This window comes from Diaporthe batatas, assembly GCF_019321695.1.
Source record: "Diaporthe batatas strain CRI 302-4 chromosome Unknown Contig00001, whole genome shotgun sequence".
NCBI lineage: Eukaryota > Fungi > Ascomycota > Sordariomycetes > Diaporthales > Diaporthaceae > Diaporthe > Diaporthe batatas.
The window spans coordinates 281156-309149 of NW_025408548.1; the positions used below are offsets into that span (position 1 = coordinate 281156).

A 27994-nucleotide genomic window follows, 5' to 3' on the forward strand; every position below is an offset into this window, starting at 1 on the left:
CTTGATTTCTGTCCACCAGACTTGATAGCTTGTAGTACCGCCCAGGTATTTCAACCAACCCCGGGCTTGGAACGACTCAGAGCGCCAGAATAAAATACCAGCGGTCCAAGCAGTCCTCATGTACGCTACCATTTCTGGGGTTAGCGTCCACGGGTTGAAGATGGAACATTGTGCGCAAAAGAGCACATTAATATGACTCAAGATTGGACTTTTCGGCTGCATGTGTCCCCCGCTTTCCCAACTCCGTGCCCTGAGCTCCGAGTCATCGGAACGCCGAGGTGTTGGGACGTGCAAGAGCCCGGCCCGGCTCGGGTCGTTGCACTAACTTGCAAATGCGCCAATTCAGCACTCATTCCCTACATCTACTTAGTACCCCAGGGTACCTAATTGGGACAAGAACGACAGGAGAGGGACATGAAGCAAGCTTTTGTCCCTCGGCAGGAGTGTTTCATACACCGAGATCATCCCAAGCGTACAAGCCCGTCATTGAATAATGTCCCTGGAATTACGTCCTCCGACATGCACCCAACTGTTTACGGGAGCAAGTGGAAGCATCATCAGGCATTTCGATTTGAAGAGGCCTCTGCTCATTGAACTCATTGATGTATGCATAGGACTGTTCTAATGCTCATCTGACTGTGGACCCGCAGGCCATTAAGAACCCGTGGGACGGTTTATAAACTTGAACACTCTTCGCTTTGCAAGTTCTGGGTACCTTTCGGCAACACTATCATTGATTCTGCCCCGGTCCTGGGTGCCTTTCCTTCTTTGACAGCATCTGGGCACAGCTAGCACTTTCTTGCCTATGTATTCGGTCGGGTCAAAACTGAAAAGCAGGTTCTGTTGGGCATATGCTACACCGTCGGCATAAGGCCCTTCAGTTACCTCTAACTCGAGAATATTGATCTGGAGGACGTCCGGATCAACATCGTCGGCCGGGACAAGGTGATCAAATGTGACTCCGTAGAAGTCTATTTTACTAATGGAATGGTCAGTGGGTGACAAGTTGAGTCCAAGTGTTCATTTATGAGCACCGGCGAGAAAAATACCACACAGATGTACTCACTTAAGTGGTTTTTCGTTCACCCAGCCCAAGTACTCGTCCCTCACGATCGCGTCACCAATCACATCGGGACGAACATCATGGCCGTAGATTGCCCGATATGCCAGCTTTGCAAGATCAGGAGCGGCTGGCTGGGGGAACACCAGAGCCAACGGATTGGTGTGCCATGATGCTGAGGGCAGGAGCTTTTCTATGGCGACTAGGGGCCCATCGATCTGGATTCGCAGAGGTTTGTCAAGGGGTGGAGGGTGATACGGGTGAGCGGGGTCGCATACGCAGGCCGGAATGCACAGCTCATAACCCATGATAATCAAGAGTCCGATGCAGGACCAAAGTCACCCAGGGAGGTGGGTTAACAGAAATGAATAGGTAGAGATGGAGGAAGAGATGGGAGGCAGAGATGGGAGGCAGAGACGGATGTTTAGGAACGGCTGGGTGAGTGGACGTTGGCTCCAAATTGGGAGGCTGTGCCAATCAGCTACGCGGGTCATGAAATTCCCAGGTGGGGTTGACGGCGGATCAGAAGGCGATTTAGCGCGCGCCAACCTAGGAAAGTAGGACTTAGGGTATAACAAAAGAGGGAAGTTCACTAAGTCTAAATTTATAACTAGTAACTTTCTTACTTAACTACTTAATTTTAAAATTTTATAATAAAATATTATATATAATAATACTTATTAAAATTTATTTTTATTTTTTATTATTTATTATAATAATATTAAAAACTATTATTTAAAATAATTTTATAATTTAATATTTTTATTATTTATAATATTATTTAAATATTTTCTTTTAAGTTATTTTCTTTTATATTATATAAAAGTAAAGAAATTATAATTTATACTTTTAATTATAATTAAATTAGTTTTATTAAATTTATTATATATAATTTTTATAATAACTTTGTAATTTATTATATTTATAATACTATTTATTATTAAAAGATACTTTATTATATTAGTCTTTTAAGTTTTATTTATTAAAAGTTAAATATATTATAAGTTATAAGTTAATTTAATATTAGTAAATATTTTAATTTTTATTTTATATATATTAAAAATTATATATAAACTCTTTATATAATATTAAATACTTAAAAGCTAATATTTAAAAAGAATATAATATTAATAATAATAATTAATAATATAATATATTTTTTAAAAACTTTATTTACTTTAATTATTATTAATTATATAATATTTAAAATTTATTTAAAGTTATAAAAATTATTATATACTCTATTCCTTATATAATATTAGTTATAAATTTAGCTAATACTTTTAATACTTTTATAAAATTAAATCGACTAGCGTAAAAATCAACGTTTTTAGCGGGAAACGCGTGTGTGTTAGTGGGGTTGTGCATTGTAGGGTGCGCCGACTTATTAGGCAGACAACGGACATAGTAAGTTTCTACGGCGCAATCGCCCATTCTTGCGTTTTGACAATCTGTTGCCTACTATTGACAGGGTCAACGAAGCCCAATACGATGGACATCACCGGAGAGGCGCATGAGGCACCATGGTTGCCTAGTCTGTTCTGGTTCACGCGTTGAGCAGCTGAGTGGCGGATGCGAGTGTTGGCACGCGGTGACCTATCACACACATCCCACCCCGTCGCTGAACCGCCACCATCAGTTCAATTACTGACCCGGGGATACTGTCTGGTTGGCGACGGACTCCGCGGACCCAGGCGCCTCCAGCAATGTTCTGGTTGAGCTACCTGGCAGGAAGGTGACAGGCGCGAAGTCAAACGTCACATGAGCTTGAATTGAGCGAAACACAACAATATAAATATTTGGCGTGCTGACCCTCTCTTTCTCTGGATTAGAGCTGCAGTCCAACCATACTACTCTTCTTTACCTAAGTAGTTTGCCACATCCCACAAGTTCAATCAAGCACGTGAAGTTTGACCACCTTTCGGCGTGGTATACTCAATCTGACATAGTACGTCATGTCCTTTGGAAATATATCGGCCTTTCTAACACCAATCTACGAAGATGTGCATCGTCTATACGGATTATTGGAGTTGTGGACACGTTCGCGGGACCAGGACCCACGAATGCTCTGACAAGGGTCGTTGCGTCCCTACACACCGGGATGGCGACACCAGTTCCATGAACTGCACCGCGCCAAGGTGCAATACGCCCCCATCTTCCGACGATTAGGTCGACTACAAGCCGATATTCGACGACCGGAACACTGGGGAACATCGGGGAACACCGGGTAGCAATATGCACATCTCGCGAGCACGATTACGGTCAACCTCGGGTTTGTCGTACGTGTCATTGGCTTTCAGTGGTGGTTTTGTTTCTAATCCTCATATATATGACGTGTATGTGGTGCCATCATAGGGTGGTAAACGTTCAAGGTCTTTGTTTTCTATCGTTCATCATTCGCTACTCGGGATACACTTTGGAGCGCGAGAAGGATACATAGGAGGTGATAAATCAGCTGGCCACGCTCATTTAAAACTCTGCCGGCAGGAACAGAATCTAGTCATGAACAAGAATGCTGTGGCGCTCCAACACCAACACCATGGCCCAGTGATCAACAACTCTGGGATGAATACACTGGTCACCCATTCACTTTTACAGATACATTAGCCCGCTGCTGTGTACTTAGAACGCCACCAATACTGCAAATATGCATGTTAGTATGTCCCTTTACAGTGTGGATTGCAGTTGTTTGTGTACGAGGGCCGTACCCCCCCCCGGACTCGGGGGGGGGGCGGTATTCATTCTGAGGCAGTACATCGAGTCGCACAAAAATACTATATTCTGTAGAAATCTTCGCGGATGACTGGATGACGACACTTGGAGGATTAAGACGGAGTAAACTACACAAACACTTGATAAAATGCCCTTAACAGACTTCGCGTCGCGATCACATGTGCATGGGATGTCACCGTTGAAAGTCGAATTACTCTGGGCCCAGGCCCACACATTACGCTAATTACCACATTACTACAATAGAAGAGCGCTCAGGTATCACTCTCCAATATCTACATATAAAATTTCCAGCCCCGGATATCAGTAGTACAGTCATAATCGGCAGCCTATAAGCCGGAATCATCCTGGATCAGCTTCGCCTCAGTGGCATATGCGTTCCAGGCGTCGCAGGTGTCCGTCAACTCGGTGCTGTCAATGAGATCTGCCATCTCGGACTGCCTCTCGACCATCTGGACGGCGAGACCTTCCGAGGTGTGCCATGCAATGTGGCAGTGAGTGAGCCAAACCTGTAAAGGCTGAATGTCAGCGAATTGGACCACGACGAAGAAAAAGTATATGGTGAGCGGGGTTATTGACTTACACCAGGGTTGTCCGTAATGAAAGCGAAGGCGACCCAGCCGCTAGCCGGCAACAGCACAACATCGCGACGCGGCACGTTGGCGGTCTGGAGGTTCGCCGTGGCGGCATCATACTTGCCGACACCCTGGCCGAGGACCCAGAAGTCGTGGCCGTGCAGGTGCAGGGGGTGCGCGGCGCCCAGGTTGGTCTGGACGATCCAGTAGACCCACTCGTTGGCGTTGGGCAGCTGGTACATGTTCTGCTCGGCGGCCCAGGTGTTGTTGTCGTCGTGCACCTGCAGCAGGGATGGGTAGTTCCACTGGTTGATGAAGGTGTTGTTGCCCATGGACCAGTAGAAGCGGCCCGCGGAGGCGGCGACTGCGACGGAGAAGTCGGTTGATATGTCAGCTAGGTCGGAGGCGTCGACCTTGACGTAGGGCACGAGGTTGGTCTCGTCGATGCACTCGTCAGTTGCGGCGTTATCGTTGGCCTTGGAGGTGGGCTCTGCTGTAGACGTGCTGTCGTAACGGATGATGCCCTTGATGTCTCCGGGGTTATCATTTTCCGAGCATGATGTCTGGGCAATAGCACGCAGCCAGTAGTTGTCGGCCGTGGCGTTGGCAGTTACGATAACATCATACCGCTGGCCAATGGCAATGTTCACGACATCGGTTGAATAAGGATTAACTGGCACAAAGTCGCTTGCAATGACTTCCATAGTGTGATTGTCAATCGTGAATTTGAAATGAGTGTCGGCTGCAACGTTTACCAGCCGGATGCGGTATCGAGTCCCCGCGGTGAAGACTGTCTCATGACGCGCTCCAACAACGGTACCGTCGTCCTGAGTGAAGGTGTTGGTACCGTTGATCAGCCCAGTGTCCATGGATGGCGGACCTTGCACGCGAGAAAGGAGAGCCAGGTTATCCGCAGTGTCATGAGACCAGTCGGCCAGAATCATAGAGCCCAGGTCGACGTCGTAGTTGGCTGTGGCAGGCCCATTGATGATGATCCCGCCAAAGACGCCGTCCCATGCCTGAACATAGAAGTGAGAGTGCCACCATGAGGAACCGTACTGAGTAGCTCTCCATCGGTAGGTAGTCGTCTGGCCAGGAGCGGTAGGGCACTGGGTGATGGCAGCAACGCCGTCATTCTGGTTCGTGTAGTTCTGGCGAATTCCGTGGAAGTGAATGGAGGTGCCGTTATCTTGCATGGAGTTGGTCACATGCACAACAACATTGTCACCCCAGTCACTAAGAGAGAAAAAAGTCAGGAACTAGATTGGGAGAACCGAAAAGGAGAGTACTATCTTACGCAATGATGGTTGGACCCGGAATTGTTCCATTCACTGCCAAGACTATTCTCTCCACCCCGTCAGGGGCAGCAGTGGTGTTGACAATGTTGAACCAATATTCACGGGTGACTCCAGTGTCAGGAACCTCGTCATAGTAGTTGGTCGATATGTCAAAATCTCCCCAGCAACTCCGAGCATCGGCTGTGTTCTCGCACACCTGTCGCTTAGACAGCGATGGCGACGACAGGCCGGGAGCTGCCGTAATGAGTGGCACGAATGTGAGGAGTGAGAGGAAGACGCTTTTGAGCCCCATTGTGCTTTAGCAGAAGTGTCCGAGTTAAAGCGAAAGTGATGAATCTTGGAAAATGAAAGACCAGCTAGAAGGGAGCGATTGGCAAATAGCACGACTGGACAGTCGAAGCTAAAAGAGAGAGGTGTGGTGATGATGGAGATGAGTTGAGCATTCCAGGCGACGACTTCATCGAGGCTTTATGAACATGACCGCGAACTACCTAACACCACGAACGCATACATCGGCCCACATTGTCCTAGAACGTCGAGCACCAAGCTCCGAAGGTCGTGGGTAGCCGAGTCAGATCTGCACCCTCAAGCCTCCTGTTGCTTGGCCTCGGCCGAGTTGAGGTGGATATCAGGAGGTTGTCACAGATAGTTGCTGGCGTCGTGAACGGGGTGAACTAGCACCCCGTCGCCATGGCTCGTCGAGATTCCGAGAATCGATCCTACTGCAGGACGCGCTCGTATTCTGGTGCGTGTGGTATAGGTGAGGGTGTGATAATCCTGCATCATGGGTCTTTGCGCAGTCAAGTGGACACACAACACTTGAGGCCCATGTCGCCGAACGTAAGATACTAGTATCTGCAGATACGGCGCAATGGTCAGATCTATTGAAACTTTTCCAAGCTCGACTCTCCCCAGTCCGCGTACGCCGTCAGGGGGCCCAGATACGGCGGTTGGTAATTGCTGTGTCCTCTTTGGGGTGCCAATTCCCCACGCCGTATCTATGCGGCTCAAAATGGTACAATGTGGTACAATGCAACATCTGGGATATGCCTGCACATAGTCTGCACGAGCCTCCTTCACTCCTTATGGCGGTCAAGGTCAATACTTGCCACACCCCTACAAAGAAATCATGGAATCGCCGGGAGCTTCGCCAAGCCAATACATGATGCATTACCTACCGACCATTTGCCTCTTACCCAGGTACCATTTTTGCATGCATGATGCACTGGTAAGTAGAGTTCAGAGATTCTCGCGAGTTCTGTTATCGTCATGTATAGTCTCACGAAAACCTCAACGATGTGGGGATGCTACTATAGCGTAGCATCGAGTGGATCTCTGTTTGTTGCACAGACAACACGGCTTACGCGTCAGACAGAAACCGACATACCAAGCGCCCAAACATTACTCAACGGGCCAGCCCGCAATTCATGAACGATAATATCCTTTCAGTAAAGCGGCAGATATAGCCGCTCGGTAAGTGTCGCCCTGTCATATTGGCTGGGGTTACCCGCGTGCTTGCGTGGGAAATATCAAGGGTAAGCTTGTTAGAAAATGTGGATATATCTCCCGAAAACGAGGCAGAGCGCCCATCCGGGACCCGGCACATGTACACCAATGTTCCTTTGACGATAAAACCCATGAGAACGCCCCCCACCACGTTATACGTCGCTCTGCACGTGGAGATGTTTCTTGTCACTAGTGGAGGTTGCACAGACTCGAAACAAGTGTTCGTTTGTTGTGCTTCAGCGAACTTGCGTAACCTACCTAGGTACGAGTCGGATCTGCAGAGCCTCTCGCTGTTTGTTTGCACACAGATCTGCACTGGGGTCTGATGACTGCGAGTCTCATGTTTCGCCCACCTCGCTTTCGCTAATGTGATATCGAAGTAGTCACAGCCCCCTCGCCATGGAGGCATAGATGTCAGCTGAACGAGAAGCACAGCGGCTGCATGTAGTGTGGCAACCACAACCCAACAGACTTCAGCTCGACCGTCGAATGATCCTTTCTGGAAACATATTCAGTCTCAAGGATGCGCTTGTGCACGAACATCTGCAGTGCTGATATGCAGTCAGCCTGTGTGATGGAGTCTATGACATACTCCTTCCGGGTGACGAGAGGGTGGCAATTTCCCGGGTCGGTGTGCACGAGAATAGTGATCAATGGTATCATGGCGCGTACTTGACAATTCTACCGGAGAAATTGCAACTGATAGCAAACATTTCCTAGTCTATCTCGAAAAGGTCGCTTGACGATGACATTAATTAGAAGTCTGGGAACATGGCAACCATGTCATTCGACGTCATTGGATCACCAGCTTGGGATCCACTGTCGGGGAATTTCAAGCCTAATTCAACACTTATAACCCCATAAATATTATGAGCAAAGACACCAACTGCCGAAGAAAACCGCAGAAGGAAATTCAATACGCGTGCTTTGTTTGGACTGTTATCGGATAATATTGGCAAAAAGGCCCCACACCGATCCACACCAATTTAGAATTCTTTGGTCTGGTTTCAACTCTTTTTCCACCACAGACTCTGCTGTTGACGCCGTGTTCCAGCATTTGGCTAAAAGGATGCGAACACGCATGATCTGGTGATCCACCGGATACGTTTCCGGGCCCAGGTTGCCTCCACTACGACCTCCCCACACACACGGGCAGCCAAGACTTGCAGACCTCGACACCTGCAATCGTTTCCGGGGCGTGCACACACCCTTGAGGTCTGGTCACTCGATGCACGTCCTTGGGTCTTCAGGTACGAGACTGAGCCGCGTCAGCATCCAGGGATACAAGCATCTCGGTCGCTCGGAGGAACGCCACCAACGCCCGAGTTATTGAGATGAGTTGCCGACCCATGAGTAAGGTGAACACCGGCAGGTGTATATCTCCACAAAATTTCTGGGAGACTTCATACTTGACAATCCAATTTTCCTCGTCTTATACACTGCAACTTCTGCTTCCCTGTCGTTGCACTTGGCCGTTCTTCGCAACCTCTGCCTCGACAATCGTTCCCCACTACATTTTGTGCAATCCGTTCGTTTGGAAAATGTTCTTCAAGACATTCACTCTCGCATTCTCGCTTGCGACGGCCGTGACGGCATCGTTCGTCAAACGTGACGAGACCACCAAATTGTATGCGTATGGAAAGGGCATCTCCGGGTTCGAGGTGTACGCTGGCCAGAACGGTAAGTGGAAGTCTTTAAATATTTGAGACTTTGTTCATAACTCAATGCCTTCATGAGACTGCACTAACCATTGAACCAACCTCTAGGGAGGGCTTACATTGCTGCTTCACCTGATGCCAACCTCACTGAGTTGAGCTGTAAGAAAATCATCCCCTATCCCATCCTGCACAATGATACTACACCAGATGCCCCGATGAATATCCAGAGACACTAATGGTCCTCCAGGGTCTTCCCCTTCCATGGGTGCTACCTGGAATGTTACTGCCAATAGTACTGATCCAGAGCTGCCCGTTGATACTGGAAGGGTATTCTACATCGTTAATTCCGACACCGTCTATGAGCCATGCGGTTTCAAAGCCCCCAACGAAACCCTGCCTGCCGACGCCTCTACCACTGGATTCTTCCTGTTTGGCAAGCAAGCATTCTGGAGCGATGGCTCCAGCTACGAGGCCCAGTTTTGGGCCAAGGCCACGGGCGAGACCGATCTGTACACTCTGAACTGGAACAAGGCAGGAATTGAGCAGACAGACAGCGTACCTGTTACTGTGAAGACGACCGCCCCTGCCACGTTGGACCGTGCACGGCATTGAAAAATGTGCTGATGGAGAGGATCGCGAGAGTTGGGGGTACACCACGGGATCTGCTTGCTGATGAGAAAGTCATGAGAAGCAACAGTAGTTGGCATTTTGATTCTTGTAATTTTAATGGAATTTCACTTCATGTTTTCTTTGTATCATTGGACCCATTAGCGAGTATGATTTGTACGTTCGACAGTTGTGTACCAATGATACTTTTGTGGGGTGACTATGAAAAGCAAAGTACTAAAGGTTTGTCGTGTCAAGCGCGAACATTCTTTGTGATGCCCGGCTGAACACCCTCCAACACTTCCAACAATTCATCGTACACCCTTTTCTGAATCTTCTTGCCCTCCTCGCCCGTGATGAACGGGCCGGGATCTCGGAGTTTGCAGTTGTCCATGTAGCCGCCGTGTGTCTCTCTACCACCGGCTGCTGCAGCCATCAGACATCGTGCGCCTACTTCTGAGGTTCGTCCTATGATACGCACACCGATTTCGAGCACAGCCCGGAGGAAGCCACCGGAGTGGCGGAAAAGGCTGGAGCGGCAAAGTCCAGGCGTCAGTGCGTTGATGATGACGGGGTCATGAGGAGCCATCTCGGAAGCGAGCTGCCTAACGAGGAGGATCTCCAATAGCTTCGAAGTGTTGTACCTATCCTCGGTCATGTTCTCCTTTCCTTTGAAAGCGTCAAAGATGTTCGGCTGATGCCGCTCGGGGAACTTTGCCTATCAAGGTGAATGTCAGCGAGATTCTCGGATGTTGCCACTGTAGGTGAGCCCTATGAAGGATCCACATACGAATAGTTGAGCATCCGAGGACACCACCACGATGTTTGGCTCGACATTGTGCCTTGCCGCAGTCCTCCTAAGCACAGGCAGCAGCAGCAAAGTCATGAAAAAAGACGACACGACATTGACGGCTATGGTGCTCTCGAAGCCCCCGTCACATTCTACATACGTCCCGATCGCGACGCCAGCGTTCTCGACCACGACATCGAGCCGGTCAAGGTCGGCCTCCGCGCGGCGGCAGAACGCCTTGACGCTCTCGAAGCTGCCGAGGTCGAGCTGCCACACGTCGACGACGCCGCTCCTCGACGTGGACTTCTCGATTTCAGCCCCTGCCGCCCTGCCCTTATCGAGATCACGGCAGCCCAAGATGACCTTGGCCGCACCCAAGCGGCAGAAGTGACGCGCGGCTTCCCGGCCGAGACCCACATTAGCGCCGGTTACGATTACTGTTTTCCCACGATACTCAGCCTGCGGGTAGGGCAGGCGGCGGAACTGGCTCGCGAGGAAGTAGATCGGGTACCAAGTAGGCCTGATCATAGATAGTATGCCGGTCAGTCACGCGGGAGTCACGCGGGAGTCATCCCTCAGGGGTCTCCAACTGGATCGGGCAGGGCCAAGCTTTGAAGCGCGCGACCTGCCGCGGCTCGTGCCGGGATGTGGTGGAACATTTGAATCTTACATGCTGAAGTAGTTGGCATCGGTCAGCCATGACAGGGCATGCCGTGTGGGCGGGGACGGGTTTGCCATGGTTTGGTGGTGTATTTCCCCTGCCGTGAAAATGAACTATTGAATAGCGGTAAGCCGGGATCCTGTTGGATGGTCAGGATGGTCAGGATGGTGTGAAGTGAGAAGTGAACATGCCGACAGGTCGGTCAAAGGTTCGAAGGACGTTCAGTAGCGCCTTGACGTGGAAATTGCCGTCTTGAAACATGTCGTGTGTGACAGCGCTACCCCTGACAGACTACTCCGTAGACCGTAGATCGTCCTAACACCATCCCATTATTGGCTTGGCAGCCATGTGCAATGAACCGGCATGCCTATCGTTGACGCAATCACGTTGACAACATGGTAACATGGTTTATTATATGATTTATCTAAAAATACAAATTAATGTGGAAAGCTAGAGTAGAATATAATACAGGGATTTTATTTATCAATTATTTTCCCTAGGAAATTAATATTGGATAAAAAAGTGAGGATTAAATGTAAAACTTGAAATAATAAAGATAACTTTATTTAAGTAGCTATATAGGAACTTATGTATCTTAACTTTGTTACTCTACTTACCTACCTAGGTAGGTAGTAGCCTTTCTAGAGACTAACAATGAAGTAGACTAGATAGCCGCTTCGAAAGGATTTTGGAAGGGGGATGTGATAGACACACCGGAACTGTTGTCCGCTTCTATGATATCCTTGCCAGCCCTGTTCGCCAGCGCATATAGCACAGATTGAGGATGGCAGGTGGTGCAAAACGGGAAAGTACTTGAGTCAACCACTCGGATTCCATCGAGGCCCTTGATTCGCCAGTTGCTGTCGAGCGCCGTTCCGAGGGCCACCGTGCCTACAGGGTGGCGGAACGAGTATGTCTGTTGTTGAATGGCAGCCCACACATCGTCGTCTTCAATTACTCCAGGACCAGGAAAGTATTCCTGGGTAATCAGGCTCGACACTGGTTCCCCCCTCAGCACCTCTCTCAGTTGTTGATATCCTGCGATAATTGCCGCCTTATCCGCCCGTGTGCCGTAGTAGTTGGCATAAATCAGGGGATCGTCTCGGTAGTCTGCGGACTGTAGCATGACACGCCCCGAAGCCTGCGGCTGGACTAGGCTGGCCCAGGCGGTGACCGCGCTCGAGTTGACGCTTGGCATGAATGGAATACCAGTAGCCTGGAACAAGACATGTGGTCTGTCCCGAGGCAGAGATGTATAGTGTGTGTCATTGAGGCCTTCAAACACAGAATCTGGGAGTCTCAGTGCGGCATATGTGAAGCCATCAGCCCAGCCGAGGGGCCCGGTGGCACTTTCCGTGTATTGATCCCTGGCTGTGGCCGCCTGGGTCTCGTTTTCAGACCATTGCCAGACGGTCAGAACCTCGGGCGTCACCAACAGTTGGACAATCGACAAGGCGTGGTCGCGCAGGTTTCCTCCAATCGACGGAACATCAGCCACAATCGGAATCCCCAAAGCCTGCAATTCGTCCTTTGGGCCGACACCGGAAAGAAGTAGCAATTTAGGTGTGTTCAAAGCACCAGCACTGAGTATTATTTCCTTGCCTCTGACCGTAAACGACTTTTCGTCCGAGTAATAGGTAACGTTGACGGCCCTGTTTCCTGAAAAGCCGATCCTGGACACCCAAGCATCGTAGAAGATTTGTACGTTCGGCCGACCTTCCATCAGAGGTGCATAGGCTGTACTGGCAGATGATCTCGTGCGGTTCCCCGCAAATATGGATGAGACGCCCATGTCAACACCGATTCCTGTCCCGTCATTCATGTCGACCTGGCGCAGACCGAGTGTGCGTTGGATGGAGTTGGCAAACGGCTCCTCGAAACCCGTCAGGCCGCTCGAACGACTGAGCTCCAGCGGCCCGTCTCCATAGGCTGTCATGTTGACGAATTGACTGTAGCCGGCAGCTGGCGGGTCTACATAGTGGGTAGTATCGCGGAAGTCGTCGAGCAGAGAGTCCCACGCAAGCCCGGGGTTTCCTGATATCTCGGCCCATTCGTCAAATACAGAGGCGGCACCACGGCAGTAAGCCATGCCGTTGACAGCAGTTCCTCCTCCCAGCATGTGGCCCTGAGGAACCCCTGGCGTATTGCCAGCCAGGTTGCTATCTGGCTGTACCGTATAGTTCCATAATGGCTCTGTGATGAAAGGGAAGTATGCCGGTGCTGTTTAATGTCCTTAGTAATGCATTGAAATCTCGTGTGGCTGGCGCTGGTGACCTACTGTTGATTAACGTCGAGTCATACGTCTTCTTTCCAGCTTCTAGTAATAACACCTGTTTCAATCCGTCACGGGAGAGTCTTTCGGCTAGTACCAAGCCAGCGGGCCCTCCACCCACGATCACATAGTCAATACTTCCGTTACTAGCCGAACAAGCAGTGGACAAGAATGCTGTCGACAAAAGTATAGCCAGGACTCCAATGGTTGATCTTGAGTTCACCATATTTCCAAAAATGAAGGCTTCATTCATGCAGGTTGTGAATCAAACATAGGAGAGAATTATGTGCCCAAGAGTCCATGAGTTTGGCGTCCTGCTGAGATGTTGCCCTGGAGCCGTGCAAGGTTGCGAGAGGGCAAGCGTTACTTATCATACCTTGAAGACTTCTGGCGAATCAGGCCCAATTACCAGTGCTTTAGAAAAAGTGCGCAGAGCTGAAATGATGGGATTTGCAATTTTGAACAGTTCACGGTCAGCAAAAATCGGCCATCGGAAAGCCGCAGTAAGCCGCAGAGAATTCGGAGAGCGGGATGGCCGCTTCCGTTGATTCTGACGCCACGAGCCCCATGTACCAAGGCTGACTTATTGCTTGCGCTCACCGAAGAAGGATCTGATCTACCAGGATTCTGTTTAACATGACGGCACAGTCCCAGAATACGAGCAGATTTCCTTGGCTGGTGCTCCTCGTGGTTTTTATTCATCAGACAAATGCATTGTCTTCCCAAGAAGACAGATTAAGCAATGAGGACACTTAGAATACTTCAGGCTTTTTGATCTAAGGTCCACGTATTGATCTTTTGGGACATTGCGGGCCCGAATTTGGGGATGGCTATTATTCGGTGGATTTGGTGTAAAAAACAACTAAAATACGGCTTCGGCATCTGCTGGTTTCTCTTTGCGGCACAAACGAAACTGTATACACTCTGCTTGGCGAGATTTTGAGAGGGTGAGCAAGATTACACAGGATGTACGCTGTTAACTTACGCTGCCGCTAAAAATGCAATGGAAAATAGCATTGAAAGTACACAAAGTTCGGTCTCTCACAACACCGCTTAGAAAGAACATGAACAGTTTTGTTAATGCATGGGATAGAGATGAAATTCAATACGTTATCTATTTCAGTCTGCTGCTGAAGTCGCCCGATCCTCATGAAAGCCCATGAGCCAAGGAATTGAAATACATCGCCCTCATCACTTCCCTGGCCCAGTCTCAGGCAGGTAGGGGTGCAGCCAGGGGAAGAAATGTCGGACGAACCCCATGGCTATGCACAACGGCGTGCCGCTCGGGAAGCTGGCACCCTGGCCGCGGACCTTGTTGACGACACCGACGTTCCTCCCGAGGTAGACACCAGACTCATCGTTGGCAGCCTCTATCATGCCGTTGGAGAGGTCCATGTAGCTGACGAAGCTCTCCTCCTCGTCAAAGGTGAGCCTGTGGCCCCGTGCGATGTCAGGCGAAAGGCCTGCGGGCTTAATGAAGATCGAGGGAATCCAGTGGTCGTGGGAGCGCATGACGTCCTCGGCGCGCTGCAGGTCCGAGTACACATTGGACGCGGCCCGCAGCATGATGGGGCGGAACCACTTGGGCTGGGTGCGCGCGAGGTGGTCGTCAAAGCAGCAAGCGCTGAGGAGAACCAGCTTCGGGGGTTTGTACGGTGCTGACGGTGCTGCCTCGTCACGCAGTCGGTACAGGGACCGGATGACGGTGATTGCGGTGTCTGTGTTGAGGCGACAGCCAGGGATATTGTCATTGCTGGTCACCGCCAAGAAGACGGCTTTCGTACCACGCAGACAGTTATCCATTAGCGCCTCATCGCTCATGCTCCCAGGAAAGACATTGATTTGGTTGCTGTCAGCGACCTCTGGGAGGACCTTATGTAGCTTTGCTTCGTTTCGACAATACGCATTAACGTGGTTGTCAGGGGACTGTTCGATGAGGTTGCGGATGAGAGCTGATCCACAATTCCCCGTGCTACCAAGAACAGCGTAAGTCGGCATGATTGTCGTCGTGGAGAAAAATATGATCACCAATCAGATGATGGCACGTAGTTTGACGAAACTCGCAGAAAGACAAACACTAGAACCGATTTATGATATTGGTTGCGGTTCAGCTCGGGCATGATGAGAGTTTTGTTTCTATGTATCTCTCATCTCAATTGTGATTGACCGGCGGAGATTATACAACGACACCCGAACATCGAGATACTCGGAGACCCGGCATCCCGTATTACTAAATGGCGTTTCCCCGGTCGCATTCCGTGATAAGCAATGAAGAGCTACATTATTGGGCGGTCTTCCTTCCCCGTCGCCGATCTCACGCCAACAGGAATTCCGCCGTCCAGATGTCGTCGGTGGCGTCATATTCAAGATTTAATCGAAATATGCTTTCTCGCATGCAGTTACCGCAAATTTTATGGAGGCAAAGAAGTAAAATAAAATAAAATAAAAAAAAACAGAAGGCTATCACCCTTGGTTCCTGCAACCACTACTACTTGGTCAAATGTTTGCGAGTGGTATTAATTTGACTTGTCCTTTCCCTGCAAGCAAACCTTCTACACCGTCTCAGAACATCAATCTTTCGAAATGGGGTCAATATCTGAACCAATGAAGACACGCCGGGGTGGTTATCGTCAGATTAATAAAGCACTCAACATCTGTGCTTTTGAGGACTTCCTTGAGGCCCAGCTCTCGCGCTTGCCCGAGATTGCAGACATTGAACAAATCAGCCCGAGAGTGATTCGAGTGTTAGGACAAAATGCTGGAAAGGCAAGTGGATAGCACTTTTCCCCATTTAAATTCCAATATTTCGTTCCTTTACACGGTAACTAACTACTTTCTGTAGTTCACTCTTCAAGGAACCAACACGTATATCGTTGGCACCGGCCACCAGAGGCTCATCATCGACACGGGCCAGGGAATCCCGGAGTGGGCCGAGTTAGTCTCCCAACTTCTCCGGAAGGCTGGAATCTCGCTATCCCACGTCTTGCTCACACATTGGCACGGGGACCACACCGGTGGCGTGGCTGACCTTCTTCGACTCTACCCGCACCTATCCAATAGCATATACAAGCACACACCCAATCGTTCTCAGAAGGCCATCGTCGACGGACAGGTATTTCGAGTGGAAGGGGCCACAGTCCGTGCTGTGCACGCGCCTGGACACTCTGAGGACCATATGTGCTTTGTGGTTGAGGAGGACAGTGCTATGTGCACCGGCGACAATGTCCTGGGCCACGGCACAGCGGCAGTCGAGCGCCTGAGCACATGGATGGACTCGCTACGGGTCATGAAAATCCACAAATGTGAGATTGGTTATCCTGCACACGGGGTCGTGATCAAGAACCTCGACGCAAAACTGGAATTGGAGCTGGCGTCCAAAACGCGCCGTGAGACACAAGTGTTACAGACCCTGGCGAGGCTCAAGGACAGTGGGAGCAAGAGTGTCGCAGTTCCTAGACTAGTCACAATGATGCATGGCGATGAAATAGACCCTGAAGTGAGGAAAACTGCCTTGGAGCCATTCATGGGGGAAGTCTTGTCTAAGCTGGCTGAAGACGGGAAGGTGGCATTCGAGATCCGAGGCGGTGAGAAGAATTGGTTCGGACTTCGCGACAATTAGATATCCTTTCCTATACAGAAATAGGGTGACGTGTTAGAATTAGGAGTTCAATCTGGTACATCTCGCGTCAGTGTCTTGTCTCTATTCAATTACATCGTGGACGAGTGAGCAGAGCTCCATGTCAAATAATGTTTTTTAAAATATTATTTTACTACTAAGTGTTTATTTATTTCCGTATAATGTATAGTGAAATGAAAATATTAATGAGGGAAGTTAGTAAGCTTTTATATAACAAAGCTAAAAGCTTTATAGTAACTATCTACACTTAAGATATAAATTAAAAATTAAGCTAAAATTTAGAAAATAATTAATAGATATATTATTAAATTAAAAAATCTAGTTAGATTCTATATAATTTAGTCAGTATTAAGGTAGTATTTACTATATATATCTATAGTTAGCAACCTTTTTACCTCTCCACCGCAAAGCATATATTATCCTCTATTCACCTTGAAGTTATTACATGATACTTGCTTTCAGCACCTAGTAATTAGTTGAAGTGTATTTAACTAGTACATCTCTTGATTATAAGCCGGTCAAAGCCGGCCATATTTCCACAACATTATACACGCATACCCGGTCACCGTAACCGGGCTCCAAAGTTTCGTGGGCGCGGTACCTGTCCCTTTGGAGTTCCAGATGTCTTCCCAGGGGTTGACCCCGCGAACCTGTCCCACGGGCTCTGTGAAGTAGCACTTGTCAGTGTTTTCACAGTGGACCAATCAAATCTAGCAATGACTTATCAACATGGAAATCTTACTAATGTTCGGATATCCGACCATGCAAGCCCGGAGAGCGAGGGTGTAAGCATATGCACGCAGGGACTCTGCACGCCTAGGCGTCGGTCCGAGACACTGAGGAAGTCTGACTTAGTCAGATTAGCCACTTTCTTTTCGAGATGGCAGAACAGAACCAGAGGGCCCACCCGAAATTACCTACAGTACCACCTTTTGTTGCTAGAATGGCGGTTCACATTCGAAGTGACGTATATCTGTCATCACGTCCTAGCCTTGTTGCTGCAAGAGTCAATTTATAGCACGTCATTCAATGTTGCACTAGAATGCACTCATAGTTTTACATGTAGTCTGTATGCCTTCGTAAGCCTGCAGCAATCATGGATACCTTGGTTGGAACCGGCTATACCACGTCGCAAAGCAGCAGGAACTGCTACCATAGGGTAGTCAACGATTTGAAAAGCGTAACCCGGGCGAGCGGAGAGCAGAGAGCCCGGAATATGTAGGTTTCGGTGGTTGAAATGCGCGATATTGTCTCGTTTAAAACTTGGGGCCACCTGGACTTTGGGCATTCACGTAGATGATGAGAGATAATGAACACAAGAGTAGTCACGAAATAGTCTTCGATGCAGTGAATGAGTCCGATTTTGCGGCTGCCCTGTTCACCAACCTGTATGGTTGATCGTATCGGACCATTTTATATCGATAATATATCACCTGGGCATCCTACAACTTGCATATCGCTCCGTCCCAATTTTACGCAGCACCTCCGTCCACCGTGATGATCTTGCCATTGACCCATTCGGCTTCGTTACTGGCCAAGAAGCAAACCACGCGTGCAATGTCCACCGGATACCCATTTCGGACGAGAGGCGAGGCATGCGCGGCCATCTAAGGCATTGCGTTAGCGAAGCACACAAACAGAATGGGTCTTCGTTCATAAGGAGACATATGAAACACCTACCTCCTGCCGTTCCTCAGCCGAGTATTTCTCGCCGTTCGGGATGTAATGCTGCGACACGTCATGGAACATATCGGTAACAGTACCGCCAGGTGCGACGGCATTTACCGTAATTTTCTTATGCCCACAGTCCTTAGCGAAAACACGAACAAAGGAGTCGATGGCGCCTTTTGACCCTGAGTAAAGCGAGTGCTTAGGCACGCTGAAGTCCTTGGCCGTGTTGGATGACATTAGGATGATACGCCCGCCTTCGTTGAGGTGGCGGTATGCTTCGCGAGCAACGAAGAATTGACCACGTGTGTTCAGGCTAAAGACGCGGTCGAATTCTTCCTAATCGTGTGGTTTTTAAAATTAGCATCAAGAGCTGCCTGTGGCTACCCAGGTAGGTAGAGTAAAGGGAAGAAGGGCCCACTCCGGGGGGGGGGGGGGCTTGAGCTAACCTCAGTGACTTCGCCTAGATGGCCAAAGCTTACAACACCCGAGTTGCTGCAGACAATGTCTAGCCCTCCAAAGTGGCGGACAGCTTCGTCCATCAGCTTGGTCGTCTGGGAGACTTGTCTGACATCAGCCTTTACCGCGATGGCGTCACTGCCGACACTCTTGATATCGGCGACCACCTTCTCAGCGGACTCGCGCGAGTTTGCGTAGTTGACTACAATCTTTGCACCGCAGCGGCCGAGTTCAATGGCCATGGCAGCACCAATGCCGCGACCAGAACCGGTCACGAGGGCTACTTTGCCATCGAGGCGATAAGGTGCGTATGGCAAATTCGATCCCATGATGGCTTCTGGTGGTAGAACGGAACAGGATTAGGACGATATTTCGATGATGAGGATGGTGCATTTCAGCCATGCATGAATCCATAGGAATGAATACTCAAGCTCATATACTCAGACTCAATTGTAATAGAAATGTTTGTTGCTGCCCGAAGGCCCGGTATCCGAACTCTTCCATGGGAGCGGTCCAGCTGTGATTTGTCCCTTAACTTTTGTCCTGCCAAGACCGCCCACCCTAGTTCTTACAGGCTCATTTCTTCTAAAACCAAAACAGGAATTTGTCTGGCCTGTGGTGGTATCCGCTCACGTACCCATTGGCTGTCCGAGTGTGGCGGCATGCCGAGCGCGGTCGGTACTCCGCGAGAGTATGATTACCGACGTAATGTATTTCGTTCCCAAGCACGGTGCTCGGAGGATGTGGAGTTGAGAGTATTACGTCCGATACTAGCTGCTGAAGCCTGTAGCGTCTACATCAGTCGTCAGCTGTCTACGCATGACAGGCCCATGCGTTGTCGGGGGGATACCGACCCTCATGGGTCCAGAGCGAAGAAAGCGACGCATACTATGAGCCCTCAATGGGTCGATAAGCCGTGGGCCTGCAGACTGAAACACGGGATGTGGTCTTAGGTGTGCTGTTTAACTATTCAACAGGCCTTGCAAGTTGACACCTATCCAGTCATCAAGTAAATAATTGGGTTCCCATTTGCAATTTTGATATATTTTTCGAAATAGTAACATACAACTGAAATGGAAAGTCAAAACTGTGAAGCGTTAGCTGAGTCCCGTGAGGGTACATCTACACTCAATACACAATTCTGTTATCCAGTCCATTCTCTTTTAAGGGCTTGCCTTATCTCCTGCGATATTCGTTGAAGTCTGCTCCTCAAATCCAGCCCGAGTTGTCTTAGAAGAGTATCCGAGAAAAGAAAACTCGAACTCGGATGTGCACCCGTGACAGCGCTACCGCGCAGAATCGAGCACTTGTCCAGGCTGCTGTCGTGGTGTGAGTTGCCTGTACCGCAGGCACTTGCCTTGGCTTCTGCCGCTTTCAACCTCTCGCATAACTTGTTCACCAGCTTCTGCGGTCGGTGTAACTCGCCGAGAACGGTGTGCATCGAGTTGCGTGCGGAACCTGCGTTTTCGGCTCCTGGGCTGGAGATATTTAGACTATGTTTTCGACGGCCGTAGCCAGCCGGTAATGGTGCCTGTAGCGCCTGCAGCCTTCCAATACTCTTGTTTTGATTACTAGAAGTCCTCCCTCTGTCATTAATGTTGCCACCCTCAATGTCATTAGCCCCCGTATTAACTGTGATCCGATCAGAGGCTGTGTGCTTGCTGTTTGATGCACCTGCATAACTGTCCATGACCTTGAGCAGGATCATGGACAGCATCACGAGTAAATAGCCATCTCGCGAGCAAGAACACTGTAATATGGCCTCCATAGTCTCCATTGCTTGCCCATTGTGGAAGATTATTGGTTGGATTTGGCTGGTGTGTGATGGCGTTCCCGACAATTGGGACGAAATGACGGATGAATCTGTCATGTACTGAGTCACCAGAGCAGCAGCCTGGATCGAGCACTCGCACGGTGATCCCTGCTGGCACGACCCGATGATAGTTTCTGGGATGTTGCCGCTGGACCCGGGCTGTGGTCGCACAGAACACTCAGGGATGGTCACAGACAGGGGCGGAGAGCCGGCTTTATCAGAAGGTGTTGTTAGATCTCCCATTGGATAAATCTCATTATCCGAGTGTTGATTGAAGATCATGGAGAGTGGATCTAGATCACCCAGGTCTAGATCAAAGTCAAAGTTCGCAGCCGAAGAGAGAAGTTGATCCGCATCATGTTGCAGACCTTTCAGATCGTTAATTGACGGTGACAGGTCAAATGCGTCTGAGACCGTGTTGGAAGAGAATTTTGTCCCCATGCACATCGACATAGTGGTTGGCGTGTGAAATGGGGGATCAAGGGTGACTTTCGTGCCGCCAACCCAGCGTTCGGGTGACAGAGGAAGGCCGAACTGGGGTGATAGAAGATCCGCGGGAGCGTCGGTCTCTGTGCCTCCGATGGTCCTCCCTTTTCTGCTGCCACTGATGCTTGTGGCGCCGACGCTGCTCGTGCTGGTGGACGTCGTGTCCGTCTGCGGCTCTGAACGCGGAGCCGGGTTGCGACCTCCTCGCTTGGACCTGACGTACTTGCAGGGGATGCCTCGTGCGACGCATTTCGAGCAGGACGGCTTTTGCCTAAGACATCGAACTTTGGCGGCAGCACATGCGACGCAGCTATCACGCAGTTTAGGCACCGTCATGGACGGGTGGGCAGGGTCTGATGTAGAGACATCGATGGTTGAAGAGGAAGATGCTCGAGGGACTGTATTCGAGTTTTTCGGCGAGTGAGATGCATCCATACTGCGCGTGAGGATAGGCACTACTGTGACAGGCAGATGCACTTGCAGAGTCAAAGCCTGCGAGACAGTGGGTGCTAGAGGAGGGCCCGACCGAGTCCCAATCAAGACATGAAGTGATGTAGGGGCGAAATGGTAACGGTGTCGCCATGTCCTGTACGATATGTATATATCTTGACTTGTGCGATTTGTCTTTGACGATCCCCTACTCCACATCATATATCTACATGTGGGTTAATTATTCATAAAGGAGCCTACCAATGTCGGTTGGCCATGGCATCCACGATGCATGTAAGACACGTCAGCTTGGTCGAGGAGAGGCTAAGCTGGAATATGGCCAGCTCGGGAGGTATAAAGTAGATGTTACTTTTGCGTGGTTGTGGCCCCCTCTGCGGTATTACTGCGTGAGTTAAATCCGATGAATACGGGTAAGCGCTTGTGAGCGACCCTCTGGCGGGAAACAGTGGCCTCGGGTGTCAAAAATCCCTTTTCATTGGCTAAACAGCCGAATCCTCCCGCCAACTATAGCGAGGAGGAGCGGACGCAATTGTAGCTGTGTTGATCCCAACGGTGTGTGACGTCAAAGAGCTGGTTCATATGTAAAGCCCGCACCTTCGGGAGCGAGGGTTGGCAGGGGTCAATACAAGGAAGGAATCGGGGGAGATGGCGAGAGGGACACTTGAGAAGAAGCCGCTGAAGAGCACACGACATTCTTGATTCTAGCCGCCTATGTAGAACTTCACGGGGCAGCAAACTTGAATGGGTCACAGGTAGGTGATCTCATGTCGGACAAGTAGTTGCACCAGGCGCTGGGGAGGTATTTGTGGCCCCATAAGCCTAATGCTAGTCATACTTTTAAAGTCACGTTACTGGCTACCTACCGCTGACACCTTTCAGGCTCGGTTGCCGATATTATTTATGCAGTGCCAGTCTAGGTGTTGTGGTCAGCACTTGGCTGTTCTAGACTTGATCACATCACAGTCAGGAAATCTAGCTGTGCAATTCCACCGTGATTTTTACTCCAATGATATTACCAAGATGACACTGATTCGCGTTCCAACATAGAAGGGAAGATCGATACCAACTTCGAAATAGTCTGTGTACAACCACTTCCCCGCACATGAATATTCGGGCTTGTGTGTTGGACAGTTTGGTAAACAACGAACTTGTCACTCGCATTTGCTAAGGTTAGAGCCAGTCACCGTTGGAAAGATCATCAGGTTTCGCATATAAGTGGTTCCGCTTGTATTCCTTATACGTCCGAGAACATACATTGCGCCTTCATACGGTGGCAAGCGCTCAAGACGTTCAGTATATAAACGACATAAGTTCCAAACACACGTGATTCCAGCGACCTGGACTTCACGGCACGGCAACTGGCTGAGAAAGTATGGATTGCCTCGGCTGTTCTGCGCCTCTATCACGGAGATGAAATACCTCCCCAGCCCAAGCTTGGGTCAACCACGGCCAGGGGCTCAGGTGGCGGCGGCCTGGATACGTACTTGATGCCAAGGGCGATGGTGGAGCAGTGACTGTTGTGAAGCTTGTTCGAAACCACAAGACCCCCATTGTTGCTGTCTCGCACACGCCCTATCAGCTGCTCCAGCGTTGCCAAATCCATCTCAGCGGTGCCTCCCGTCAATTGGGCAATAGTCATCGATCGAATGCAAGCCAAGGCCACGACGGCCGGGTCGACCGAGCCGGGATCCGGCCGCAGCTGGACCGCCAGCAGCAGCAGTGCGTCCGGATCGGCGCGCAGTACGGCCAGGTGGCACTGCAGCGCAGCCTGCACCCATGCGGCAAGGGCCTGGGAGTCCAGGTCCGAAGGACTGCGCACTAGGTACACTGCCGCGTCCTTGATCATCTGCGGCGTGTGTGGGGCCCGCAACTGGACCTCTATCCCGAGCTTCCCGGGCGATGTAAGCTTTTCCAAGGATATTGATCCTGATCCCACGGGTATGCCCGTGTCGCGCTCGTACTTTGCAGCCTCAGGGCCACTCATCTGGACGATCCAGCGTAGACTCGGGTGCCTTTCCGCTAGGCTTTGAGCGAGCTCAGTCGAAAACGAATCAATCTGCATCCCGTCGGGGACGTGTGTCAGCCGGAGCAATCTATAGTGGCAAGAATAGGCGGAGCGGGCTGGGAAGATCTTCCTTGGGCCCCGATATGGGTCCCGGGTTGGGCGGGGGGGAGCGGGCTGATGGTTTGGTATGCCTGTGCAACATGGCAAACCTCGTACTCACTTCGACCACAAGAGCTCGACCCAGACTTTCCCAGTCAAGCCGCGCCAGCAGGTCAGCAATGACCTGGTTCGGGTCCCTGAGGCACCCGAGATAAGCATCCCACTGTCGACGCAGCCACGGCTGCTGCTTGCATGCGGTGCCGAAGTCGAGGCCGACGGGCGTGGAGACGAGCGAGAAGCCACTCAGCTGACGCTGTGTAGCCTCGGGCATATGTAGAGCCGCATGTACCACCGTCTCGCTGAGGAACATGACAGCGTCTAGGTTCGAAAATTGGGTGACGAAAGAGGCAGAGAGCCTCGTGTGGGCAACCTGCGCCTGTCGCGTGCCAATCGCCTGCTGCGGCGGCTCCTCCAGGACAAGGAAGCCAACGGTCGTCATAAGTCGCACAACGCGTCGCAGCTGCGCCTCGGGGACACTAACTAAATCTGCAAGGTCTTTTGTTCCCATGGCTTCACCGCTCGGCGGTATGCAGGCCAACACTTGGAACTCGCCCAGCCATCGGAGGCACGCTAGAATCTGGGTCTGTGGAACAACAAATTCTGTCAATCCTGGACAACGCTCTGGGATTTTTACAGTGTCCTTGTTTGCAGACCAAGACAGATGGGAGAGTGAAATGGCAGAAAACGAGATTTGTACCTGATGAGCAATATGTTGGATGAAATCTGGTGGGCCGGCTAGCATTGCCTGCAACCGCGTTACGGATGCCAACGTCTTTCTCCTGAGGTGGTCCACTTCATGAGGGACTCCGGGGGGAACACAACCCCAATCGAGGGAGAAATCGCTGAGGCCTGCCTCTCTGCATGTCCTTGTCAGCGCTGTTGCTGTCGCTGCCAGCTTCTCGGCCTGCGCTTCGATTTGTTCTAATGTAGTTGTGTTCATGATTCGGAAGTTGAAGCTTGTGCAGTATGGATTTGAACAGTTTAACAGGTGAAATATGTAGCATGTCAGTGGTCGACAATGGAAGCTGTCGAGCTGTCAGATTATTTGAATGGCCCATCTTCCGGCCCCCAATTACTCGTACTTGGTGTCACCTAGACTCAAACTGGGAATATCAAACGCTGAAGACTTTATTGCGCGTCTCGTGCCCTAAAGATTTTGCCTCACTTATCTATTAACATAGACATCGGTCAGCTCGCATTGTTGTATCAGACTTGAACGGGTAAGAAAATAAAATGACTGTATGTCATTTCTCATTTTTGTCAAGTCTTAGACTAGATCCTACTTATAGAAACGGGGGCTATATATACTTATACTTATCCACACTCACTATAACTAGTATAAAATTTACAAATAATATTATAATATAATAAATTAAGTTAATTAAATAGTTTTTTTTTACTATTTATATTTATAAAGAAAATTTAAAATAATAATGTTTTTAAAATATTTTTAAAATTTCTTCTTAAAATAAATAATAAATATTTAAAACTTATATTTTAAAAACTAATAAATATTATTATTAGAAAGCGTACTAGTTATAATAATATTACATTATAAAGTATAATGTCGAATTTAATAATAGTATTTTAGCTAATATATTATTACTGGTTTTTTTTCTTATCCCTGTGTACACAAGAAGTACATAGTGCCCTCATATAGTAGTAAACGCTTAAGACCTAGCGTTTAAAAAAATACAGTGCCAATAACAGTGCAGAGAGAATATAGCACGTGGGCACGTGGCCTCAGCCTCGTGCTGCACAGATGATACGTTGCAGTTACGAGATATTACTGGATATATCATTTAAACCCGAAGGATTAATCGGATGCCGAAGTCTTCAACATGTTTTTTCCTGTGCGGTCGGTAAGCGAACAATCATAGTTACAAAACCTCGCAGTCGCTGGCCGTGGCTTCAGTCGACGCAGATGTTTCGCTACTCTAATCTTGTAGCTAATTCGGCGCGTTCTTCGCAACTCGCCATCACAGGACGATTCGAGCTCTCGCCACGGAACTCCGTCTTTTTTTGTCGCTGAGTCATCGTGAAATCGTGCAGGTATATTACTATCATTTGTACTAGGCGATCGAACCTGTTCCGTGTGCAAAGGTGATCACCTTTGCCGGTGAAACATCATGGCTTTAGACATTAGAATCGTGACACAGTACATTGGTCTTCGAAACATAATCGTCACATTGGGGCCGCTGTACCTGACCTACTGGTTCTGTGTGTTTGTGTATCGTATAACCCTGCACCCACTAGCAAAGTTCCCCGGTCCTAAGCTTGCTGGTGCCACATTTTGGTACGAGTTCTACTACGATGTCTGGCCCACCCGGTATCGCTACATGTGGAAAATTGAGGAATTGCACAGGAAATACGGTATGTGGAAGCGTTTTGTCATCACCTGTGGTAGATATGGACACAATTCACAAGAGGTTCTTCAAAAGAACTAACCCACAGACCCAACGGACAGGTCCCATAGTACGCATCAACCCGAGGCATATCCACATTCGTGATCCAGACTTTCTGGATCCTATATATGCACCTCAGGGGCGTCAAAAGCGAAACACCGACCCATGGTTCAGTATCGCCACTGAATCAGGCATGATGGGCTGGTCTCTGCTGCAGACGACCGAACACCAGTTGCACCATGTGCGTCGCGCCTCCCTGAGCCGCTTTTTCAGTAAGAGCGCCGTTCGCCAGCTCGAGGGCCTCGTGACGGATAAGATTGACCGGCTGGTGGACCGGTTCGCCAAAACGTACCGCGATGCGGCTGACCCAGGCCGTGGGGTGAAGATGAACCTAACCCACGCCATCGCAGCCTTGACTATGGACATAATCTCTTCGTACGCCCTGGGTGGTGACATGGGAAACCTAAGCCGCGAGGAATGGGGCCAAGACTGGTTCGAGACTTTTCGCAAGCTGGGCATGAGCCGGCCGTTGGGGCGCCAGTTCCGCACGTTCATGCTGCTGTCCCTGGAGCTGGAGCCGTGGTTCGTCCGATGGTTCAACCCGCGAGCCGCCGCCGTTGCCGAGAGGGCAAAGTACCCAATGAAGACCATCCAAGAACACATCACGGCCCACGAGCAAGACAAATCCACAGAGAAATCAGAGGGAACCAAAAAGATGTCATCCAACAACCGGACCATCTTCATGGAGATCTTGGACAGCAGCCTGCCACCCAAGGAGAAGTCGGTCGGCCGGCTGAACGCGGAGGCCTTTTTGGTCCTGGGAGCTGGCACTGATCCCACCACGCGAAATCTCACCGTGACTCTGTACTTTCTTCTGTCGGACAGGAAACTCTTGGAGCGTGTCCGTGAAGAGCTCATGACTATGATGCCGCGGCCCGACTGTCCTGTCACAGTTGCAGGGCTAGAGGCCTTGCCGCTCTTCGTGAGTGTGTTCCTATTTCCTTGGGAGCATCAACAATAGTCGATTTATATGATGCTACGGTGTGACTAAATTGATCACACATCTCTAGTCGGCTTGCATCCAGGAGGGACTTCGATTAACAAATGCAGTTTCGACGCGCTCCCCACGAATAGCACCTGACCACGAGATTCTCTACAAGAACTGGGTAATACCTAGAGGAGTAAGTGTACATACCTTGAATACCTAGGTCTGCAATAGTTCACCTGTGTTTTTTGAGCTGTCTGCCTCGGCTAAAAATACTTCTATCATAGACGCCCATCATGCAATCGCTGTATCTATTGCATATGGACCCTGACGTCTTTCCGGACCCGACAAAGTACAACCCGCAACGCTGGTTGGAGGACACGACCCTCAAATCTCGCTACATGATGGCATTTGGCAGAGGGAGTCGCATGTGTCTTGGAATGAAGTAAGCGGACCATTTCCGGTCTTTCCCTTTTCCTGGCATCCCCAGGAAGCTGATACATGCATTACACTCTAGTCTTGCCTATGCCGAACTTTTCATGACTATAGCACGCCTTATTACCCGGTTCGACATGGAACCTTTCGATGTTGTAAAGGAGCGTGATGTTGACGTTGATGGTGACTGCTTCAACGGGATAACACGAGATGATAGCCCCGGGATCCAGGTGACAATTTTCAAGGATAGTCTGCTCGGATAGAGATACATTGATTCAGGAGTGGGGGTGGAAGGCAGGGCGTGCAGATACCTAACTGGATTTCGCTTCTATTCCG

The 27994-nt window shown here is 49.7% G+C and overlaps 10 protein-coding genes across 10 annotated transcripts; 3 read left to right on the forward strand and 7 right to left on the reverse strand.

Annotated features, from left to right (window-relative positions):
• Positions 1-564: 564 nt before the first annotated feature.
• KVR01_000002 (uncharacterized protein) lies at positions 565-1489 on the reverse strand. The gene is made up of 2 exons (XM_044788440.1): positions 1067-1489; positions 565-979 (listed from the first exon to the last, which is right to left on the reverse strand). Exons 1-2 carry the CDS (start codon positions 1366-1368, stop codon positions 655-657), a joined length of 627 nt encoding a protein of 208 aa, XP_044649951.1. The 5' UTR covers positions 1369-1489; the 3' UTR covers positions 565-654.
• A 2630-nt stretch (positions 1490-4119) lies between these two features.
• On the reverse strand, positions 4120-5955 carry KVR01_000513 (uncharacterized protein; the record flags this gene model as incomplete). The annotated part of the gene is made up of 3 exons (XM_044785237.1): positions 4120-4299; positions 4374-5601; positions 5663-5955. The coding sequence occupies 3 exons, from the start codon at positions 5953-5955 to the stop codon at positions 4120-4122; spliced, it is 1701 nt and encodes a 566-aa protein (XP_044650462.1).
• A 2755-nt stretch (positions 5956-8710) lies between these two features.
• On the forward strand, positions 8711-9439 carry KVR01_000587 (uncharacterized protein; the record flags this gene model as incomplete). Its single annotated transcript, XM_044788239.1, has 3 exons — positions 8711-8849; positions 8936-8986; positions 9075-9439. The coding sequence occupies 3 exons, from the start codon at positions 8711-8713 to the stop codon at positions 9437-9439; spliced, it is 555 nt and encodes a 184-aa protein (XP_044650536.1).
• A 247-nt stretch (positions 9440-9686) lies between these two features.
• Positions 9687-11009, reverse strand: KVR01_000139 (uncharacterized protein; the record flags this gene model as incomplete). The annotated part of the gene is made up of 3 exons (XM_044784674.1): positions 10894-11009; positions 10224-10743; positions 9687-10151 (listed from the first exon to the last, which is right to left on the reverse strand). The coding sequence occupies exons 1-3, from the start codon at positions 10959-10961 to the stop codon at positions 9687-9689; spliced, it is 1053 nt and encodes a 350-aa protein (XP_044650088.1). The 5' UTR covers positions 10962-11009.
• Positions 11010-11548: 539 nt separating this feature from the next.
• KVR01_000548 (uncharacterized protein) lies at positions 11549-13382 on the reverse strand (the record flags this gene model as incomplete). Its single annotated transcript, XM_044787886.1, has 2 exons — positions 11549-13104; positions 13163-13382. 2 exons carry the CDS (start codon positions 13380-13382, stop codon positions 11549-11551), a joined length of 1776 nt encoding a protein of 591 aa, XP_044650497.1.
• A 965-nt stretch (positions 13383-14347) lies between these two features.
• KVR01_000363 (uncharacterized protein) lies at positions 14348-15154 on the reverse strand (the record flags this gene model as incomplete). The annotated part of the gene is made up of 2 exons (XM_044786958.1): positions 14348-14794; positions 14825-15154. The coding sequence occupies 2 exons, from the start codon at positions 15152-15154 to the stop codon at positions 14348-14350; spliced, it is 777 nt and encodes a 258-aa protein (XP_044650312.1).
• A 585-nt stretch (positions 15155-15739) lies between these two features.
• Positions 15740-16775, forward strand: KVR01_000602 (uncharacterized protein; the record flags this gene model as incomplete). The annotated part of the gene is made up of 2 exons (XM_044791410.1): positions 15740-15812; positions 16294-16775. The coding sequence occupies 2 exons, from the start codon at positions 15740-15742 to the stop codon at positions 16773-16775; spliced, it is 555 nt and encodes a 184-aa protein (XP_044650551.1).
• Positions 16776-18265: 1490 nt separating this feature from the next.
• Positions 18266-19249, reverse strand: KVR01_000133 (uncharacterized protein; the record flags this gene model as incomplete). Its single annotated transcript, XM_044792634.1, has 3 exons — positions 18266-18400; positions 18474-18800; positions 18911-19249. 3 exons carry the CDS (start codon positions 19247-19249, stop codon positions 18266-18268), a joined length of 801 nt encoding a protein of 266 aa, XP_044650082.1.
• Positions 19250-22926: 3677 nt separating this feature from the next.
• KVR01_000637 (uncharacterized protein) lies at positions 22927-24773 on the reverse strand (the record flags this gene model as incomplete). The annotated part of the gene is made up of 2 exons (XM_044783168.1): positions 22927-23725; positions 23895-24773. The coding sequence occupies 2 exons, from the start codon at positions 24771-24773 to the stop codon at positions 23072-23074; spliced, it is 1533 nt and encodes a 510-aa protein (XP_044650586.1). The 3' UTR covers positions 22927-23071.
• A 1189-nt stretch (positions 24774-25962) lies between these two features.
• KVR01_000240 (uncharacterized protein) lies at positions 25963-27921 on the forward strand (the record flags this gene model as incomplete). The annotated part of the gene is made up of 5 exons (XM_044785372.1): positions 25963-26206; positions 26301-27220; positions 27309-27419; positions 27511-27668; positions 27741-27921. 5 exons carry the CDS (start codon positions 25963-25965, stop codon positions 27919-27921), a joined length of 1614 nt encoding a protein of 537 aa, XP_044650189.1.
• Positions 27922-27994: the final 73 nt, after the last annotated feature.